Genomic DNA, 22,863 nt, shown 5'->3' with positions numbered 1-22,863 from the left:
GATGATAAGTCAACACCTCTGACAGAATGTGTGATTTTCAATACCAATCAGCAAAACTTACTCATGTTTAACTAGTTTGATAGTTAAAACAGTGAAAGTATAACAGGGATTTTCAGCACAACCTATCCAAGCCCAGAGGGAAATATAAATGCTTATTTGTGCACTAGTTTGTGGTAATCCTGTTGTCATATCTACATTGTAGTCATCCAGCTATACATAAATTAGCCTTGCTATGCCTAAATGGGATCCAGTCATATCTAACAGCATTATGGGTATACCTAAAATGCTGTGTAGCAAAGTTAGTACTGGAAGCAATCAAAACCACTGAAGTGAGCTGACTGCAGTGTCATTTCAGATAGCTTTTATGGAAATGATCGTGCTAAATGTTCACAGCGATATTAACTTAAAAAATAAAAGGAGAAAGTTAGTCTAAGAGATATCAAAACTCAATAACAGAATTTCTCATTAAAATCAACTGAAGAACTGGAGGATAATAACTGCTGTAGATATATTTTTAGAGTGCTAAAATTAACTGGAAGAATCCTGAGATTTATGTCAGACTAGGTAAGCAGATTCAATAAAAAGTAATTCAAAAAAAATGTGAAAAAGATGCTAGACAGACCCATAAAGGTTAATCAAAGCATAATACAGAAAATATAGGAACAAAATTGTTCAACGTCTTTAACAGAATGTCAAAGCTATAAGATACAGTCTTGGTCACAATGAAGAACATATGGATTTGAAGCATGACCTGTTCTGATTTGGCTGTATTTTAGAAATATTTTAAGAGGAAACTTCAGAGAAGCTAAATATGCATATTGAGCATAATCTTTTAATTTCCTCTTCATGTAGAAGGGAAAGTACAGCCCTGATCATACTTACAATCTACTTTCATCTTCAAGGCTTAAATGAGTCAAAACTATGATCGAAGTATTTTTTCAAGTGAAAAATGATTGCTAAAAAGCAAAAATTAAAACAAAATCAAACCTAACCCTACTCCTCATTGTGAAAAACACTTTTGTCAGTATATAAATGAATTTATTAAGAAATCTTTAAAAAGGGAAGTTAGCAATGAGATCTCCTGTGGAGTTCAATCCCTTTTGACACCTGGGTCAATATTGCATCCTTCTGTACCTTCCTTGCTAATTTTAATGAGTAAGGCTTACCATCTTTTCTTATTAAACATCTTAAGCGTGCAGCTGATGAGTATTTCACAACTTATTGTTAATCTTTGAACTGATCCTATTAAGAGAAGGGATAATGCCTAATTTAACTTAGCACTCGTTTCTTCCTACTTAACTGCTACTTTCTAGATTTTATGGATCTAACCAAAGGCATCCCCTAGTTCAGAATTTCTGCATGACAAGATTTGTATGAGTATAGAGTGCCATATTTTAAATGGCTAAATTTAAAATTTATAATTTTTCCATTAAATTACTTTTATTGCACATACACTCAGAATAAAAGAGTTTTCCTTATGGCTGAACAGTGAAGTTTGATAGGACTTTATATATGAAACATAAATATAGCCATTTTCAACTCAGGCATACAGGATTAGAATATGCCTAAACGTGCCTAGTATTTAACAGATACTCTAAGATACATATATATAAAATAAATATGCATAGATTAAAAGAGAGAAGAAGAGATGAAATTGCAGTAAAACACACAGGGTAATATGCACTAATACTTCCATTTTTATTACCATGCTATTGTCTATGAGTGCAGCAGTATATACTGCAACATCAATTACATAATGATTGTGAAGGAAGTTCCATTATTGTTGTTCACTCTTGCTACAGTATTGCTTGGGAATCTGTAAGAATCACAGCTACTACTGGGTTTAAAGTAAGAGTGCTTTGTGATACTTAGTTTTAGTTACATCACATTTTCAGCATCACATAATCATAAATGTATTTCTCAAGAACAGTTTGTTATCTTGTATAGGAAGCTCTTACAAGACTAAGTAGGCCTTACAATTAAAAAAAAAGAAAGAAAAAAACAAAATAAAACAAAAAAAAACCTGAACCAAATACAGGAACCATCACATTTTCTATTTTTGAATTTGCTTATGTCAGTAAGCATTAACGTACAGATGTGTGTAAACGACTAAATGGAAGCAGCTCTCATCTTTCATATTTCAGCAGGAAATAATTATATTTTCCTCTCTGCATATTTTCCCTCATTTCAGCTGCTTATTAAAAAAAGCTGTGAATGACTGTCTTGACTTTGCCACAAGCTTGTGAAAACTGCTTTGCTAACTTGCAAAATTCCAGAATGATAATTATTAACTTCTACTCTATTTTTAAATGAATTGAGTTATCTTTATATAGAGAGGAAGATATATTTCAGATAAATATTTCACCTGCAAGTTCATGTTTTACTGCACTTAAAATACAGCATTAGAATTCCTTTTAGTCAAACTAAGCACAGTGGCAGAAAACCTGTAGATAGAATACTTCCTATATTTCTGTCTGCATTTGCCAGTAGAACTAAAGAATTTCAAAACCTCTGTAGAACCTGCATAGGATTCTCTTCTTTAAATCCAGTATTTTTATCCTTCTTAGATTTACCTTCTTTATTATTTTTATACAAGTCTTTATAGTGAAAACAAAGCCACCTTTCAATAAAATACAGATGAAAACATAAAATATGAGTTCAATGCCTCATAATATTTTCTTAAAATAAACCATCTAGGTGAAAAGGGAAAAACCTCATTTTGTTGAACAGTTGAAAATATAAATCTACTTTTCCAGTAAAATTGGTGTATTTCGTGGTTTTGTCAGTTCTGCACATGCATTCTGTTAGATACATGCATAGCATTTTTATTTCAATAGGCTTGCATTACGTTTTTATTAGGATAGCATATAGAATTCTTTACAAATATTTTGTATTTGACATGAGGTAGAACTTTTGCGGAAGTGTATGAGTTGGTGTTTTAAAAATTTGTATTTCCAGTTAAAAAAGAAAACAAACATTAGAACACCAAAGGAATCTTACTTTGATCATGAGTTTTTTTTTCCTTAAATTATTCTGTCATTTGTATAAGTATGTATATAATATGGACAGCATTTTCCTAGCAAAAAAGAGGTCTATTGTGCAAGGAACTTACTTACTACAGCTCTGATACTATGAACAGGTTATTTTGAATTTCTGCAGGTCCAGTGATTTCAATCTGGATGTTACGTAAGTGTTAGGATCTCACTGCACCAACTTTATTTCATGATTAATGTAAAATTTAAATAACAATTTACAATTACTGCTTTTTTCCTGAGGATAGATAAACAAAATCATAGTTAATGTAGACATTTTGGCTCTTCAAGAGAAAGAAGGAAACCATCCTCAGAGGAAAGATTTATGAGTTTACAACACTCCCAAATAATTGTTTGAGCTCGAGAAACAAATAAACATACTCACTGATCCAAAAGAAATACAAGTTTCCTTTTAGAATCCAAAAAGCAATTTAACTATTTTTTAACAATAACATTGTGGGACAATTATTGTTGTACAGCTCTATTCAACATCCAAATACAACATATGAAATGTAAAGTAACCATTGAATTCATCTATTTGTTTTTCTCTTTCAGAGCTTTGTTGATTTTATATTTACGTATCATTTTATCCATTACTGATGCTGCATTATTCTGTTACTGACTGAAAAAAAGATAAACACTTAAAAAACTAATATAAGAAATCACATAAAACCTAGTATGTATATTTTATGTATATATATATATATGTATATGAAGGTAAAGAGGAAACTTAAATAAAGCATGTTTATAAAATTTGGGAAATTCCTCCTAAGTCATTAGAAATACTATAGTTCCTTTAAAGTTTATGCAGAATGTGTTAATGTCACACCTGAAAAAATCGAGGGACTACACATTCAGAAAAATGAGGGACAAAAATCAGCCTTAACAAGATTCAAAGAAGTACTTCTGAAGAATTTAAATAATCCACAAATTTAAGATTTACAGAACATTTTAACACTACAGAGAAGCAGATCTCAAGCTACAGCCAAAAGTAGTGGTGCTCTTTTTCTTCTTTTGGTGTCTCTGCTCCTATTTGTGCTGTCTTATGCCTTACCCAGTTTCCTTCTAAACATAAAAGAAGAAAGTTTAAGGAGCTAAATCATCAGAAAAAATGGATTGTTCAAGGTCAATATTCTTTTTCCACTACTGTTTTTCCCTTGGAGGGATCACATGAAGTCAGATGCCAGAGCTGGTACTATGGAAGCGACAGGACCATGCAAAGCATAGCAGATAAAAGCAGGAGAGACTCTTTCATCCAGCAGTATCTAACCTCAGCTAAAAATCACTTGACATTCATTTTTCTTCAGCTACAAAATCCTCATATCTTCTAGACAAGACTCCTGCTTCCTTTCTCATCTTTTTTTTTTTTTTTTTTTTTTTTTTTTTTTTGGGGGGGGGGGGAGGGGGCAGGTTTTGTTTCTTATTAAGACACCACAAGTCTGAGGCAGCACAACGGGAAAATCAGAATCATCTATTCACCCCCTGTGAGTAACTTCTCACTCTTGGTGGTAGAAGAAATAAAGGTTTTGCAGAAGTGCTGTCAACAAATAAAGCTAGCGCTTGCTGTAAACACAGGAAGGTATAAATAATTTCCATATTTCAGTCCTACAGGAACTGAGCTGCTGTCAATTCATTTTTAGAAGTTTTCGCCCTCCTCTGAGCTCCCATAAACCTCCACCTGCTGACCTTTCACAGCATGCTGGTCTAAACTATTTCTCATAGGAAGAACTAAGATGACAGCAGTTCAAATGCAGCGATTAGTAAGCAGGATGGGTGACTTTTAAAGCACTATAGGCTACTATAGGCTTTGTAAACTGGTTAGCCTAAACTTTGGAGATGCAGTTTTTAGGTGAACACAAGCTCATTTAATCTCCTTATGTATCAATTCCCCACCAACTAGTGCAAGACTAGAACAGCTCTGCTCCATAGATATGTCGAAGTGTGTTCAGCTACTGCAGCAACAGACATTACAGCACCGGTGGAGTAGCAGTCTTCTTGCCAAGTGGAATTTTCAGGCCTGGGCTATTTTAAACGTGGCTCCCCATTATATTCCTCTGAAATGACTGAGTAAAATACTGTTTGCCTGGCTACTTTATTGCAACAATTTTATTATTTCCCATTATATGTGTACATTGAAAACAAAACAAAAAACCCCATAGGTCTGGACCTCTGTAGGTTAGAGCTTGAAATCAGCATTAAAAGTTCCTGTATCATACTTCCACTAAACATTTTTTAATCTATCCATTTTCCTTCTTTTTATTTCAGTAGATTTTCAGCTATAACACTATAATCTCTGAACAAAAGCATAATGAGCCCAAACTCTTTACATCAGCACTTTTGCTCACACTGCAGTGCAGTACAATGGGATAAGTTCTGCATTGTTAGAGATGTCTTTCTGATAGGATGTTAAACCAAGGTCTTTTCATCTTTCACGGCTTCACATCTAAAAAACAAAAATCTCATTGACATTCTGAAAGTATAAAGGAACAGCCACATTACTTCAGCCAGTATATATACCTCTTGATATGAACATGCAACCTTTATACATCCTTTGATATAAACATGTTACAATTCACAGCCATGTGCAACTTGTTTTCAGAGCCACAGTAAATACTAAGTTTCTATCTATGATGCCAGTTTACAGGAACCTAATTTATTCCCTTATGAGCTCTTGCAGCTACCAGCTGCCAAATAATTTTGCTTCTTTTACGACAGCATACAATATAACAGGTGCAGCGAGCTCCTTCTCACATTTATGTGACAATACTGGAGCCTGTGGCAATTGAACTGCTAGTACCAAGGACTGGAATAGCTGGGACTAATTGACATTACTTCTTTATCAGAAGGAAAATGTCAAATAGAGGCATGTCCATTTTATATCCTTCATTACAATTATAACATGGCATTAAAGTAAGCAAGTTAGTAGTGGGGAGAAGGTAATCTGTTGTCTAAGGTCAGATCTTGGTCTTAAAGTGCTAACATTAATGTCTCTGTTTATATCATGCTAATGTACAGGATTTTTTTTCTGACACTGTGTAGTTAATTTACTTGTGTAGGTTTAGGTGTCTAAATTTTATTTTTTTTCTTAATTTAAATGAGTTTTGAAAATGGGATTTCTCAAACTTTGGATCTGTTGTAGGCTGGGAAGACTGGACACACAGATCTAAGTAAGGAATTGTAATTAACTAGGTATAAGTTAAACCTGTTTCAGAATTATTTATATGTAGCCATAAAATAAATTTACAAATTATATCGAGAAATATGATTTCTCTTTTTTATTCTGTTAAATCAAAGCACATCTGGGATGCTTACTTAGCCTAATCTTCTGAATGCAGAAGCTTTTCAGTAATTTATAAAAGTAAAGGCAGCTTTCTGAATGCTTGAATATACATTTTAGTTGCTAATTTTATGCAGCTGAGTGTAGAATGTCAGGTTTATTTTTTAAAAACATGCTAACGCATGCATGCATCTATTTTGAAAATCAAACACAAAGGCAGGGTGGTTTGGAGTTTTTTTCCCTGCCAGATTTATCTGTAACTTCTAAGGGTTTCCAAAATGTGTAAGTAATATACAATGGATCATACTTGTGCATAAGATAAAACACAATTTTTTACAATTTATTTTTCTAATATATGATAACTTAAAGTAACTGTCACACAGAGTAAAATCTACATAAAGATGTGTTTACATAATTTTCAGTCTCCCAAAGAACTAAGTCTCATCAAACAGACCAATCTGTCATGAAACAAAGGTCCATGCTCCTACTTCTTTATTTATGTGTATCTCATTTAATGAGCTATCCCACTCCACCCCTAACTCTCAGTTTTAGTAGAGCTACTGAGAAATGAAAACTTTATCTCATATGAATCTGAATGATTAGTACTACTTCTATTACAAATGATCTATCTTCAGCGTACCACCAGCCTAGGAGTAGGAAGGTCAGGAGAGGAACATTACCCTTCCAAAAGAGTTCTCCCTAAAAGAGACCATCAAATGGCTCTCTACTGAGATGGAAGGACTATGAATGTCTGCCCATAATGGATACAAGATTGTTAAATAAGTAAATTTCTCACTGAAAATGTGCCCATACATATATGTTTATATATATTACAGAAATGGTAAATGACATTTCTTTCAGTTAAATAATGAAAATAGGTATAAGAATTGGTAACAAGTTTCTAGCAGCATACAAGATGAATTATTGAAATGGCAATTACTGTGTGCGTGGTTTTCTTCAATTAACAATTCAGCTTGAATTCTATTACATGTCATCATTTTTTTTTCTTGCCAATCATATAGTCATTTTGGAAATTTTCTGTGTCATACACAGCCTTCACAGAGTCAAGAAAATGAAGGTAAGAAGTCTTATCTTGGACTATCTTGTCTAACTCCTGCTTATTTGGAAGCTACTCTACATTATTCCCACTGATACTCATCTTTTACTAAGCACGTGGAACAAGATAGGCTACAGCACTTGTCATGGCAAACACTGTATTTTTCTTAATATCGAGAAAAATATCCATCTGCAAGTTTTCACAGGGAAATCCTGAAACTCACAGTTACTTTATTGTTTACTATGTAACCAGATGCCTCAAAAGACTTTCCAGAAGAGCTTTTTCTTACAACCTCATAGATATGTGACATTGTGAAATTAAGATCAGGTATAATTAAGATCTGTGCAAGTATCAATTTTATTCCTTATGAAAGTTGTTCATATCTTCATATTTAAAAAACATATTTCTCACACCTAATTGATAATTTAAAAAACAAAGCAAAACAACCTAATTTGCTGTCCACCAAAGTATATATATTCATTTAAATACCCTGCTTTTAAGAGTTGCTGCGAATAAATAGCAAATTCCCATCAAAGCTTTCTGTCAGAAAGCCAACTCAATAACAGTTACTCCTCTCTGCTCCAAGGCAAATGATTAATAGCCTGTGATAAATAAGGTGATGTGCACAGTATACTGGAGATGTAAACAAAAGATCAAAAGGTTTATTTCATCATAAATTCAAAATATGTGACAGCTGTGTAAAAAAAAACCCACCTGAATAATAGCCAACTCTTTATTGCACTGAGGTGGTTAAAAGAGAGGACAGGAAAAAAAAAGTATCTTATATTTCATGGTCTAGAGGACTAATAATGACTTTTCATGAACAAGATATTAAAAGATACCTTAGTTATCAGGAAAGTGTGTCTACCTAAGTAAGAGAAACAAACTATTTAAAAGCATATGTCCAACTAATTTCCACTGAGACCTAGACAATCCAGCATCTAAACCTTTGGAAATTAGCTCAGGCATTTCCCAGACAAGAAATTTGGAATCAATACCTTAATTTTTTTCAATCAGAAGATTTAAAATCTATGAGATTTGTCTATATAAGATAACCCTTATTATGTGCGTCATTTACTGTGACCATAACCCTGCAATCAATAGCCAATGCACTTGTGACCAATTTGCAGACATTGGAAACTCAGTCTTCAGTAAAGCACTTCTGCATGGGTATCATTTGAAGATTATACTCAAGATATTTGAACACTTTTGAAGATAAATGGAATGTCTAGAAATAATAACATAAAAGTCCCTAGTGAACCTATTTAATATTTCAGGAGGTTTATCTACATGTATATACATACACACGTATATACTTACATCTATATTTACTTATATATATAGCCATGCAAGCTCTAGAAGTCTTGCTTTTGTCTAAAAATAGTATTTTAACTAATGTAATTTTTAAAAAGCCCGTGACTGAGACAGCCCTCAATTTGTTTCATTTTCTCTGCTTTAGACTCCATTTCTCTTCCAAATTACAGGTCTTTATTGTCATTTCCACAGACAATATCCACAGTATCGAAACGTGACAGAAGCCAGAGGCTTTCATGAATCACATATCAGATACTAATGTAGATTTTTTACCAATAACTTCTTTTACTGCACTTTCTTAGAAAATTATTATTTTCCACAGCTGTATTAATGTTTAAAGAGTCAGACTTTATCACCACCCAAACAGGAGTTCCCACAGATGATAAAAATGCCCCAAAATAAAATAAATATGAAACCAGCCTGTTGTCTTAATAATCATGTACTACATTTTCATGGTCATAATAGAAATTCACATATGGTTTCAAATTGCACCTGTTTGCAGAGCTGGCAAAAGATAGAAACTCTGTAAAGATTTCTATTTACTTGTATTACAGACAAATTTTTAATATGCAAAAGAGAGTGAGGTTCTAGCTTGCAGTCATAAACAGAAATCCATAGCAGAATCTCTGCAAAATCTAATAGAGAGATACAAAAGCAGAGCTCAAAAGAAGAGAGCAAATTTTAAATAGGTACAGAAAACTAACTTTTCCTTCCAAAAACCCCATAAACTGGTCTGTGTTGCATTTTAAAATACAGAGCTGTACAGAGAACTCAGAAACTCAAAGTTTAGTCCTAAAAGGTGGCGATTATTGAAAACACTTTCTTTTAAGCTTGCTCTTTTGCTCATAAGTGAAATCTGTAGAGATTGTATGGAGGACCCCAGGTAACTCCTTCTGAGAAAAGGGCAAAGCAGATAGCTTCTTAAAACTGTACTACATGAACAAAGGGCACTCAAAGTAGTAGAGAAATAACATCCCTATGATTTCTTCATTATTTTATAATTTAAAAATTATAATAGGACTGAAAATTTAGTTGGAACTGTTGGCTAGGAATTAGGATTTTTAACCAATAGATAACTATGTTTGAGTCTTTATGAACTAGTACTCCTAGCAGGGTCAACGAGGACAAGTTCTTCCTAAGTGTATCATAAAAACAGCTGAAAGCTGGGGTTTTTTTTGGTTTTTTTGTTTGTTTCTTTGTTTTTAAGTCTTCCAGAAATTAAGATGGTAAAAAGGGCCAAGGTCTCCAGCTCTCATGTTTAAAAAGGAAAGAAGTGGTGGAGTTCCTGTGGCTGATCTGCCACAGATGCAGCTGTTAGTCCATAAAGCTGGATTGTTTCCATATACTCCATAAAAGCATTGTGGTCAGTGAAAGAGCAACCAACATAATTAACTTCCAAATTATGGTATTACTTGTTGCTCCTTCAACATATTGGTTTCATTAGCAACTAGTTCTATCTACTTGGAACAACCTTTCAATATGCATAGCAGCTCCAGGCCCAGAAACATGCTGCGGGTGAGTTTCACTATTTTGAATAGATATTTTGAAGATAATGTTGTGTTTTATTATTTTCATTTTTGGTTTCAATTTCTTTTTGAACATAGACTGCAGATACTTGCTTTGCCTAAGTGTGATTTCTAATTGCAAGTACATACGGTGTATTGAACAACATGAAGATTCCTAAGCTGCATTTAATTTATTATAATTACTTTATACTGTACCTCTTTAGTCACTAGGGAATGCAATGTAAAAGCCAGTCAACATTAGCACTTGAAAACTCTGACTACTCTTTTCTCTGTCTTATCACTGCCATTTGATGGTACCAGTATTGTTATTTCAGCAGTGACTTTCTTTATGGTAAGAAGGGGAAAATGAAGCTTTCCAAAAGAATAAACAGTGTTCTCCCACCGATACATCAAACTGCTTCTTGTTCTTTTTACTGTTTCCCACTTGTTATTGCATCTATAACACTTTCCAAATTCTCATGCAGGGCATCTGATGCAGTTCACAGTTACAATTGCTGCCAAAGGAAAACTAAAGTTACTGTATCAAGGTATTGAACAGTGGGAGGGCTGGGGCTGAGGCTTTGTTCAGCTTTAGCCATTCTTTTCTAGTCCAATTTAAGGTACTAAGTTAGAATGGTGTTTGTATTGTATTCACTGGCAAAAGCCTCTACCTCATGCAGTATTTCAGGCAGATTAAAGACAGAGTAGTTTAGTCACATTGCATTTTTCTATGTGGTGAGACAATCATTAGCACATACTTCTTTAATGCAAGTTCTGGTAACACAATCTAAAATTTTACTTCATTTTATCATAGAATAGGAAGCACTAAACAAAACACCAAAACGCAACACTGACAAGAAGTGACAAAAATTATTCCCCCATTGTATTTATAAAATCCAAAGGACTGTTTCCAGAGTAAAGCTGCATAAAAACAGCATCTTGTGTTTCCAGAATGGATGGTAAGGTCCATCTGTTTTTACTGGTATGCAGTGAAATGGAGAGGAAAAGGTATCTCTGACAGAAGTAAGGCTGTGCCATGCAGCATAACTTTGTTTTCTTGCATCTCTCATAAATCAGTTTCAGTCACCTTAGCAGAGGTTACAGTCACTGTTTATGTATATCACAGCAGTGCAAAGCTTGTGACTCCTGGATGGAAGATCAGTGGGCAGCCACAACAAAGGCACAGTACTCACCTACAGGAGGTAGCATATCAGCTGACTTCTCGAACAGCCATGTGAGACTGTATACACAAAAATAACAGACATGTTTTCAAGTGAAATTAAGTTTTCACCTCATGCCTATAAAGCAGATTGTTAAAAATCATAGATTTGATAAAGTGTAATTTATAAACGATTGTATCTCCAGTTTTATGCCACCTTTTTCCTCCTTTTTCTTTTTTATACATTTCTATTGAATATATATGGCTGAATTACCTTTTAAGTTTCTTCTTAATTTTCCAATATCATGTTATTGCTCCATTAAGCCTGCTTCCTCAGGTTCCTTATATGTTCTAAGTTGGCTTTATTTATTTTTATTTTTTTTTTTTTTTTAGTCATGGCCTTTTATTGCTCTTCTAGCCTGGATCATTTATCTATTTACCTGTTGATACTTGCTCTTTTCTGCTTTGACTCTTCCTTTTCCTTTGCTCTGACAAATATTTCATACTACCAAACTTCTGGCCTTTTCCACATCAAAGAAAAAAACAGTTCAGTAAAATCTCCATTAAATTGCGGTCATGTACAAAAGAGCAAAGTTTACTTTGCAGTTCCCTATTTGTTCAGCTTTCTACATAGAATTGTCTTCCAGTCAAAACGTAAGAGTTATCTCTCAACCATATTTAGTCCTGCCTTTTGTATAGAAAGCAGTCTGAAATGTTGTAGTCCAACTGATATGGTAATGAGATATTTCATGGTGAATCCTATGTGTTCCTAAACTTTTTAGGCTTGGGTAGTGCCATCTGACTGCTCCTAGTTCATAATTTCTCCAGCTCATTGCCTAAGCACAGACTCATATCCAGAGAGAACAAAGTGCTCTCAAAACCAAAAGTGGTTTAATATCTGTCAATACTTTTGTAGCTCACCTAAAATTTCACTCATGTCTTCATCTGGGGCATCTCCGCAGTATATCCACATGAAAATAATACTTGGAACCATGCTGTGTGAGCAAACTGTCTGTTCGCTTATCTTCCTTAGGCTTTTAGCCAAACAAAATTCTTAATTTTGCCTCCAGCGGTTTTCCAGAGCTCTCCCAAATCTTTTCAGCTTGTAAAAGTAATCCACTTCTAAAATCTTTCCTCCATAAATAAATTTGATGAACAGCAAGCTGTCATTGTGTGTGAAAACAGGAAGCAAGCACAAGACCTTCTCCTTTAGGGAGATAAAGTCCTTCCTGCCTCTCTGCTTGCCCCAGCTGCTCTTCTATTTCTGAAAATGAAACAGCCTTTCTGCTTGGAGTGGAGCGCTCTCTTAAACAGGACTAGGTACACATACACACACACAAGTTGTCTGTAAAAGTCAGAACTTTTCAATAATTTCCAATTTTGACAGAAGTTGAGAAAAAATAGAAAGGAAGCTGTCTGATAATGTAATAAACATCCTGGTTTAGCAATTTCAGATTCTTTTATTCCCAAATTACTTTTTGAAAACTTTATATTAGAAGGCTAAAGCCTAAAGCAAACATCTTATTTTTTCTTAAAATCAAAAGTTTGAATTGATCTAAAATCTTACTTTTATAAAAAATGTCAGAGTCAAACTCAACATGCATTTTGAAGTTACAGAATTCCCTTTGGAAAATAAATGTAATGGCTCTGAATGATATTTAAATCCCTATCTGACACTTTTTGATCCAACGTTCATGGTGGAATCTTGAAACATACTACGTTAACAAAATAATCTGCTCATTTTTTTCACTCAAGCTGGAGCTTACTGTTCAAAATGAAGGTTACAGAAAAAGTTATCAGTAAAAATAGCATTTTCAAATAGATGCAGATATATTCTTCTGACTGGCAGCTGTTTTAACTCATGTCAACCAAGGAAGCCAAGTAGGAATAAGAGTTACATGCTGAAGACTATGACTTTACATGAAAAGATAGCAAAATATGTGCCTATATCATCAGTGGAAGACCTTTTTTGCACTATAGCAGTCTTCTGCAGGTTATTTATTACAGTTTTGCAATGCGCTCTGGTATGGTGTTAGAAGACTTAATTATATCAGAAAGACTCTTTCAAGGACTGAAAAGCACAAAAAATTTGAAAATACTTTAAACATAATTCAGAAAAACATTCTCATTTCAAATGTTTTTTTCAATTTTGTCTTAAACCTCCTGAGTTCTGGATATCTGTGTTAGTAGCACTTAGTCCTAACACTGAGTTATACTGTCCTAGATGTGGAGTGATGCTCTCCCTAATTCAGTTTTCCTTTTGTGGACTGTACATTCTTACATGCACATACCTGCATACATACACACACACAAACACATGCACATAAAGACACTACTTACACAAATTTAATCTAAATTTATTTTCTCTCAGGTTATCTTCACAATTATCCTTCTTCATTTTTCTACCCTTAAATTAGTACCCCATCCATCACAGCTGTGTTTTCAAAGTGCCTTAGCTTCCAGACTCAAATGTACGTCTAAGCAGAGAAAAAAATGAAGAAAAAAAACCCCAAAACACGCTGATGCTTGGCAAATTCAACACATTCAGCAAACTGCTATTCCTTACTCATTGTATGAAGACATAGAGAGAATCTTTGAGAGATAAATGCAACAAAACAATCTGCAAGTTGCATGAAGGAAAAGAAAAAGAAAAAAAGAGAGGAAAAGAAAATAAGACATTCCTCTTAACTCCAAGATTTAGTTCCCATCCTGAAATGGGATAGGCTTGCTGGATAGGTTTGGGTTGAAGTTCACTTTGTTTTGCAGAAAAGTGATATTATCACTCAGACCGCTATTGTAGTTATTCTCACATTTTTTCTGTCAGCTTTCACACCAGTTTGATCTTGGCTGGCTGCAAGAGGGCCATCTAGTTGCTCTCTCACTCCTCCTCAACAGAACAGGGTAAGAAAATTATATGGAAAAGCTCATGGGTTGCAATAAAGACAGGTAGATCACTTCCCATTACCATCAGGGGCAAAACTGACTCGACTTGGGAAAATCAATTTGATTTAGTGCCCATTAAAAATAGAGCCGGATGGTGAGAAACAAACAAAAAACCTAAAACACCCCCAGTTCTTCCCAGGCTCTACTTCACTTCTTCATTACTGCTCTTGTTGGCAGCTGTTTAAGTATCTCAGAAAACTTCTAATTTCTAATCTAGCAGCCTGATTCGTATTTTAAATAATGCAGATTTCACTGACAAATGTGGGGGAAAGGCTGCTTGTGAGTTAATCGAGAATATAAATAAACAAATTGATAAATACATTCACATTCTATGGGTACCATTCAGCTGGAGGTGAGGACAGGGCATAATTATCTTTAATTAGAAAGATCCAGACTGGTTTAATTTTGGATCCCAAAACCTGAGAAGTTTCTTTCCTCATAAAAAAAGCTGCACAAGCATTTCCTTTTGTCTGTGAGGATTCTCCTTTATGACACAGCAGACTGTTGGCAGAGAAAAGTGTGAACTGCATGCTGACAACAAATTTTCTGAGGACGTACTTTTGTTAATCATTTCTCACAATTGTATTATTAGTTTACTAGGAAGAAACAGCTGTTATAACCCTATTTTTTCACCACTTTACAAAAATTAAAAAATAAAAAACCCCTGATATTTTGCAAACTATCTAAGATCCAGCTGAATTATCTGGTGATGATCCACAAAGTTTCTGTAGGGTTACAGCTTCTGTGCTGTCCTCAGCAACCATAATTATACGGCACTTGAGCCTCAGGAAACAAAGATATACATTCCAATGAGACAAAGATAAAAATTTCCCCAAAGACTGCCCTGAGCTCTGTAATGACTTTTTTATTTTTTTTAAAAAAAAAAACACAAAAAACAACCACAAATATATATACAAAAAGTCATTCTCAAAACAGGCATCAGCATTCTTTTTTTCACCATAACAGTACAATAGGAAAAGAAACTTAATGTGCATTCAGTTGTTACAACCAACATCTGTGTCTGTACCAAAAGAGTGCCTAGATCAGGAGGGCACAGCAAAAGTTTTCCTGATGAAGATATTTTGGGGTTTTTTTGGGAAAGTGTGGGATGGACACACACCTCTCCCTTGAGCATTAACTTTGAGATGCTACAGTGGCACACAGTATTAAGCATATGATTCTACTGACAAATTTTACTTTTTTTTTTTTTTTTTAATAGGCTGGGAAGTGATATTAAGTCTCTTTTCCTTGTTAGTCTTGAGGAGGCATGGGTTTTAACTTATTTGCTTTTTTGAAAGCAGATAAGAGTCATAGAACTTTACATTTCTCAAAAATCTATTTTTTGTCCAGACGAGCAGTTCTGCTGGACGCTGTTAGTGATAAAATTGTCCTTAAATATTCACCTCTTCAGGATTACCTTTACAGCTCATCTTGGCACTGTTTAACCAAGAAAAAGTAATCTAGTTTGCAGATGGTAAAAATCCTCTTCAGAGTTCGATGAATTGTGATAAAACATTTTTACAACTTCATTCGGCTGGTTTGTTGCACACAAGGAAGTATTCCTCCCCTCTTGTCATGCTGTTCAGATAACCTGAAATAGTTGGAATTCTTACTATTATGTAGGAAAAACTATTATGTGTAAAAAAGTATTACATACTATAAGAAAACAGATCCAGCTAACAGGATCAAACAATATGTGCCTTCATAAATCTGTTTTGATTAGTCTGGATTTCTACTTTCCCCGATCCCTCACATACAGTGAAGAGCGACAGTAGAGATGATTCATTTCAATTGCATTAGTCACAGGTAAATAAGCATCTTCTAAATTTATAGTCAAGACAGATACTTCAAGTTATCTGGGTGAACTTCAATCTAGAGAGGGTGCAGGTGAAGAAAAAAAGGAAACGCTTCAGTGGACAGTGTTCACTAGACTTTTTTCTTATAAGGAACGTGAGATACTTAAAAAATACCCAGCCACAAATAGGGTGAAGAGCTACTTCTCAGTCACCCTTCTGCCCTTGGCAAGGATTTAATGGCCTTTACATTCCTAGCTATTGGACTGCCTGCATTTATCCAGACATCTGTCATATCTAGATCATGTTAGCAAAATGTATCCTGACATCTTGAAAACTGCTTAGACACAAAACCTTCTGAATAACTGTTTTTTTCCATTTATATATCTTATAAGAAAGGCTTTCTAGAAGCTTTCACTTGCTTCTAATCCATAAACTACACCAAATTTAAAGGTTCACAGTGCTCTTAATCCCATATAACCTATATTCTCCTCATTGTGATTACAGGACACGGGTAAGCCACTTCCATGCAAAACAAGTGAATGCTGAAAAAATGTAGTTGTTGTTTAATGGCAATTATTTGCCACACAGGTGGATAACTTTGATCCAGGGAGAAAAAAAACCCAGAATTTCTTATTGCAAAACCAAGCTAATATTTTAAAAGCATCTTAAAAATTAGTTAGGATGAGTGTCATGGTTTGATCCCAGCTGGTAACTAATTACCACACAGCAGCTCACTCACTCTGCCCCTCCCCCCAGTGGGATGGGGAGGAGAATCAGAAAAAATTAAAACCTGTGGGTTGAGATAAGAACAGTTTAATAATTAAAATAAAGTAAATATAATACTGCTACTAATACAAGTAATAATAATTGTAATGAAAATGGAGACCACAAAGAGAGAGGGGAATAGAACTGAAGAAAAGCAAGTCATGCACAATGCAATTGCTCACCACCCACAGACTGATGCCCAGCCAGTCCCTGAGCAGCAATTGGCTCCTCCTAGCCAACTCCCACCTGTTTATATACTGAGCATGACATTCTATGGTATGGAATATTCCTTTGGCTTGTTCAGGTTGGCTGTGCTTCCTTCCAGCTTCTTGTGAATCTCTTCACTGGTAGAGCATGAGAAACTGAGCAGTCCTTGAATTAGGGTAAGCTCTACTTATCAACAACTAAAACATCAGTAAATTAACATTATTCTCGTATTATATCTAAGACACAGCACTGTACCGGCTACTAGGAAGAACATTAATTCAATCCATTTGAAATCAGGACAATGAGACAAAATTTTTTATTCTTTCTGACTTCAGATATTTGGAGGTTGTCATATAAGCAGAAAATTAATATGGGGAAATTTGTTTTAGGTTAATTTACTGAGTAATCCAATCTTAAGAATCATAAAGGTACTTTCACACTTTTTACCTACCTTTCAAGTGAACAGTTTCAACTGAGGTCATGTTATAAGAAAATAAAAATCTTCAAGTCTGATCACCCAAAACCTAATGTTGCGTTGGGCTTCAAAGGCGCATCAATCCCTATGCATTTACTCATGTTTAACTGAAGCGTGAATCTTAAGTAATAAAATTTTTAGTTTTAGTCACGAGGAAGATGAGACTTTATTTTACTGTTTGCTTGGGTAGGGTAACGTTGGGTTTGTTCACTGGGTGCTGTTTGATGTTTTGCTGAATTTAATACTGAAACAACTCTATGTGGTTTACAAGAAGTAGATGTCTTAAAATCTGCTGATTCCTTGCTTGGTACCCATTTAGGTACATCTGTTATTCAAGTGACAGCCACAGACGCTGATGATGCCAACTATGGAAACAGTGCCAAAGTGGTGTATAGCATCCTCCAGGGACAGCCATATTTCTCAGTGGATCCAGAAACAGGTTAGTAATTAATTTAGTCTTACTTTTTGCAAATACAGAGACAGGGTGCAGGGATCAAGAGGTTTTTCACTTGCATTTAAATATTGGAACAAGCTTATGGTATCATATGACTTGTCATGAAGCTGATACACTTTTTCTAAATGGCAACTGGAATCACAGTGAAAGTATGCCTTTTCCTGTTAAAATAAAATTATTTCAGAAGAACTTCTTTACTTGGTACCAGAGGATGAGTGTTAACTGTAAAGGTCAACAGTCCAGCAAGGATGTAGCTTACTGTAAAGGGTCCAAAGAATCATGAAAATATTAAAATTTATTTTACACCAGTTTCTGGGAATTTCATCTGTTTGTCTTTAAGGAAAGAAAAAAGGAGCTGGAAAATGTCAGAATATAAGGTTTTTAAAAAAAATATCCCCAAAGGTAAACTAAATATTTCTAAAAGTTTGTGATTGATTCTTGATTTTTGACATTTTTTAACTCCTTAAGTTGAAGTTTTTAACAACTGTACTCTGATTCCAACAGCTATTAGAATTGAAGCAAGAAGCATTAATGATTTTAAGTTGTAAAGTATGAATGGACACCCTTTTCACTGTTACACCAGAAATTACATAAAAGACAGACACAAAGAAGAAAAACTTGTTTGAACTTTGGATATCTATAATCCAAAATCAGGATTCACAAAAGAAACAAAGAACACCACTCTCCTCTCCTCCAGTTATTTAATCCTAATGCACATAAGATTTAGCAGGAATTGCATTATCTTGTTCCTGCACATTATCTACATTTTTCTAGTTTGAGAATCCAGAGTTTAAGTGCAATTGTGCCCAGAATCCCTGAAGTTAATAATCCATTAAGCACAATCAGATGATGCCTAATTTCCTTTTGAAACAAATTCTTTTTTAAATACAGCAAGGGCATTATATAAAAAAGATTGTATGTCACATGGCTATAGTTTTAAAGGGAAGCATAATAATTTTGCCTAGGATTAAAGTGTTTGGGTTTTTTCCACCTTTTCCCTGTCTCTCTTCTTTTTCTCTTTTCTCCAGTCTCCTACTCAAAACATATGTACTAGGCATAAGCAGGGAAACAGGCTCAGTACCACATGGTCATTAACTGATAGCAGCAGGAGATCAGGCAGGCAAACGGTTTTGGGGAGACCTGGGCTCTCATCTTTGTTTCTAGGATTATCTTTCATTTTTATCCAATTTGCTTTTTAATGTTACATATACTAACAAGCCTAGGTAAAGTAATCAGAACCTGGTAATCCTGGATCAGACATAAATGCCATAACCACTAGACTACAAAGGTGTTTCTTTTTTTCCTTTGTTTCACTCTCTTTCTATGAATAGGAGTCTTCCAATGTAGCTGCTTTTTGCAGAATAAACCAGTTTCCATATCAAGATAAGCTTGTAATGAGAGCCACCTTCTGAGAAAGGAAAGGCAAAGGTGTAAATACCCCAGGCAAGAAGGATGCTGTATTTAAATTCTCCCACTTCACAAGAGAAAACCCTCATCACTTCAGCCTTGCAAAGCCACCACCTTCAAAATACCAAATAATAATAATAATAATAATAATAATAATTAAAAAAAGCTCTGCTTGATTTTCTAAAAGAAAACATGTGTGTGTCCACTTCAATGAAATGGTCTTTTGGGCTCTGGACCCCAAGGGAATTGAGGTGACTTCTGTGTTCAGGCTATGGGATTTTTGGTTTTGTCTCCTGAGCTCCCTACTTTTGTGTCTGCAGAACACTCTAAGACATTTAAATTACATTTATGAAATTAGTGAGACTGGACACCCAGAAAAGATTTTATAGTCTTGTCTAATTTTTTTTTTTTATTACTTATAACCCTAGCTATCTTACAGCGGCCATCACTGGACATTAAAATCTATGCTTTATTACAGCCCAAAGAATGAATCCAAGGCATGTTAGAGTTCAGCCTTGTGGTATAACATCAAAACCTCACCAGGTTTGGAGGTTAAAAATGCATTAAAATAATAGCTGGGGACAGTAGCTGAAAAGTATCATTAATTCAACAAATTTATATTTTTGTCATTGAAAGAATGATTAGATTCATTTAGCACATCACAAACAATGAATAATATCCCTGTTACATTTATTTCTCCTTTATTTTTCTTAAAATCACATTAAATCAGCCATAGATTGAAAGGCTTATTGCTGTATTTCTTGTTTTGATTACTATGGATTAACATCTGCACAGTTACCTTATGTAAATCCATGTAAAAACTCTGAGATTAAAGTGGGTGGTACTTCACTTCTCTGTTTCTTCTTTTCCTCTCTTTTCCAAGGCATAATCAAGACTGCTTTACCGGACATGAGCAGAGAAAACAGGGAGCAGTACCAAGTGGTCATCCAGGCAAAGGACATGGGAGGCCAGATGGGAGGACTATCAGGGACCACCACTGTGAACATCACTCTGACGGATGTCAACGACAATCCACCTCGCTTCCCCCAGAGTATGGAGCATCTCATAGTTCTGTTGTTTTCCAAAAAAACTCTCTAAAATCAGCTGTTTTACTGTCACAATCTGGGATTTTTTTTCTCCCTTTTTATTTAGTATAAATACTAGCCCACTGCTGTGTCTATGTTGCAGCATTATTAAGGCAAATGGGAATCACTGCTTCCATTTCTTTAAGAGCAAAATACTTTTTGGAATGATAAACTTACTTCCCATTCTTAGTGTGCTTACAGGAATGTGAGCTGTAACAATAACCTAGGCTAACTGCAGTGACTTGAAAGCCTTTAGAGGAATTCAATTACAAAATCTAGAAGTTTTTGGAGGCACTTATAGTTCCACATGTTTAGCTTCCTTTTTGTTATAAATTTATATAAATATAAGGTATTTGCAGTGACACTTTTGTAGTTTGTACAATTGGGGTTGAAAACCCATTCAGCACTCGGATGTTTGGTATATTAGTTGTATTTAAAAGGAACATTCAGGACCCCTTAAGTGTCTTAGAAGAAAGCAAAGGGCATGTAAATACGGGAAAAGAGGGTAGTTGTAAGAAAGATACTCGACTGTACTTCATTACAAGTCAATATTTAACATACAGGTCCTTATTGGACCCTTCAAATAAGGATTGTGCATTTTATCAGGTGCAGGTGTGCATTCTGTCAGACTTTTAAGGTATTTTTCCAGTGCTACAACTTCACTCAGTAAATTAATATTAATTTACATAAGAAAACAGATAAAAAAATAACATCAGATTCGGGAATGTCACATGCAAATGCTGACTATATCAGATATCTTTTTTTTCATATTATTGATAATAAATAACTGAAAACACTGATTTAGAAACATTTGTGTATTGCCTAGTGATGAGAGATCTTCATTGTCTAGTTCTGACTGGACAGAATAACCAGAAGAAAAACACTGGATTTATACTTTTTCTGCAACAGCTTATCTTTATAGTTAGACTTTTATGGCAAATGTTGTCAGAAAACATATATACATTCACTTTTCAAACACATGGGCAAGAATAAAATGTATAATCAGATTTCTTTCTAGCAAACCTTGATTATAAAAACATTAAATGAAACCAACCATTGAAAGAGCACAAGTATATGCACAGTAAATTAAAGAAAATCTGAATGTATCTGCATTTCAATTAACTATAGCAATTAACATGAACATGTATCCAAATGTTCTTTACCATGACACTTTAGTATGTATTACCAATAACAGATGAATGAATGACTTTCACACAGAACACCTAAAAATCCTGAGTGTATTTTTCAAAAATTTTTTAAAATTGCCTATTTTATTTTAAACTCTTTTCAAAATCCACACTGATTTCTAAAACTCTTGTGCCTTGAGAAAACAAAAAAAAGTCCCCTACTACTTCTAAATATATCTGGGAATATTTCTAGAAAACTGAGAAAATATATCTATATCTACTGTTAAATAATCAAGGTTAGAACTGTTTCTTATTGTTGAGGCTCTCTGTTCCTTAAAGCTGAAGAAAAAAAAAAAAAACAACAAACCACACACACATTAAAAGCACAGCACTAAATGGCTTTGAAGAATCACTTGGAATTTTTGTGACAGTTTGTCAATCAACTCCAAATCTTGTTTTAAAGTTTAGTATGATGACTAACTGCATTTTTCTTACAGTGTTTCAAACTTCAAGTTACTTAAAAAATCCAGGTGAAATTGAAGATGTTTATTATTCAGAAGAACAAAGCTTCTCAAAACAAAAAATGCTTGATTTTGCTGTTCCAGGCACCTACCAGTTCAGCTCTCCTGAGTCTGCGCCACCTGGGACTCCTCTTGGCAGAATTAAAGCCAATGACCCTGATGTGGGTGAAAATGCAGAGATTGAGTATAACATCTCCAATGGGGATGGATCAGACATGTTTGATATCATCACTGACAAGGACACACAGGAAGGGATTATAACTGTCAAAAAGGTTTATTTTTTCTCCCTCTTTTATATGTACTTAGCTCTCCAGGTGTTATCGTTATTTTTCTTTTTTCAGGGAAAGGGAGGCTAGATCTCATGAGGGGTCAGGCTGCCAAGGAGTTGTTGTATTAGTTTTGTTCTTCTCTTTCTTCAGCAGGTATCTGTTATTTTCAAGTCTCAAGGGAAATTTACTGGCATGTCACTTCACATAAAGCAATATTTCAGTGGCTGCTGTCTGTTCAATATATACGTACGATCACACACAGTACTTTCAAATTAGGGCTGTGAAAACCTGGATGGGTTCAGTTCACAGGGGGATTTGTCAGCTGAATACTGCAGTAAGGCTCACAAGGGTTGGAGGCTCACCTGAAGTCTGATGAACTTACACCTCCCAGGCTAAATTGTCCCTCTCTAATCTGTCCAACAGTCAGGTATTCCCAGTACCTAAAATCTGTTTTGGTTTAAGTCCAACCT

General features: G+C 34.6%; 1 protein-coding gene across 1 annotated transcript in view; it reads left to right on the top strand.

Annotated features, from left to right (window-relative positions):
- The window catches only part of CDH9 (cadherin 9), a 66,774-nt gene that overhangs the window by 27,505 nt on the left and 16,406 nt on the right, over window positions 1-22,863 (top strand). Inside the window, exons 3-5 of the mRNA XM_040588779.1 lie at window positions 17,850-17,969; window positions 20,275-20,442; window positions 22,209-22,396. Of these exons, the coding sequence (XP_040444713.1) occupies window positions 17,850-17,969; window positions 20,275-20,442; window positions 22,209-22,396 (476 nt within the window). The remainder of the gene's footprint in view (window positions 1-17,849; window positions 17,970-20,274; window positions 20,443-22,208; window positions 22,397-22,863) is intronic.

Source organism: Falco naumanni, chromosome 3 (genome assembly GCF_017639655.2).
Source record: "Falco naumanni isolate bFalNau1 chromosome 3, bFalNau1.pat, whole genome shotgun sequence".
Taxonomy (NCBI): domain Eukaryota; kingdom Metazoa; phylum Chordata; class Aves; order Falconiformes; family Falconidae; genus Falco; species Falco naumanni.
This window is presented reverse-complemented; position numbering and strand designations above follow the sequence as displayed.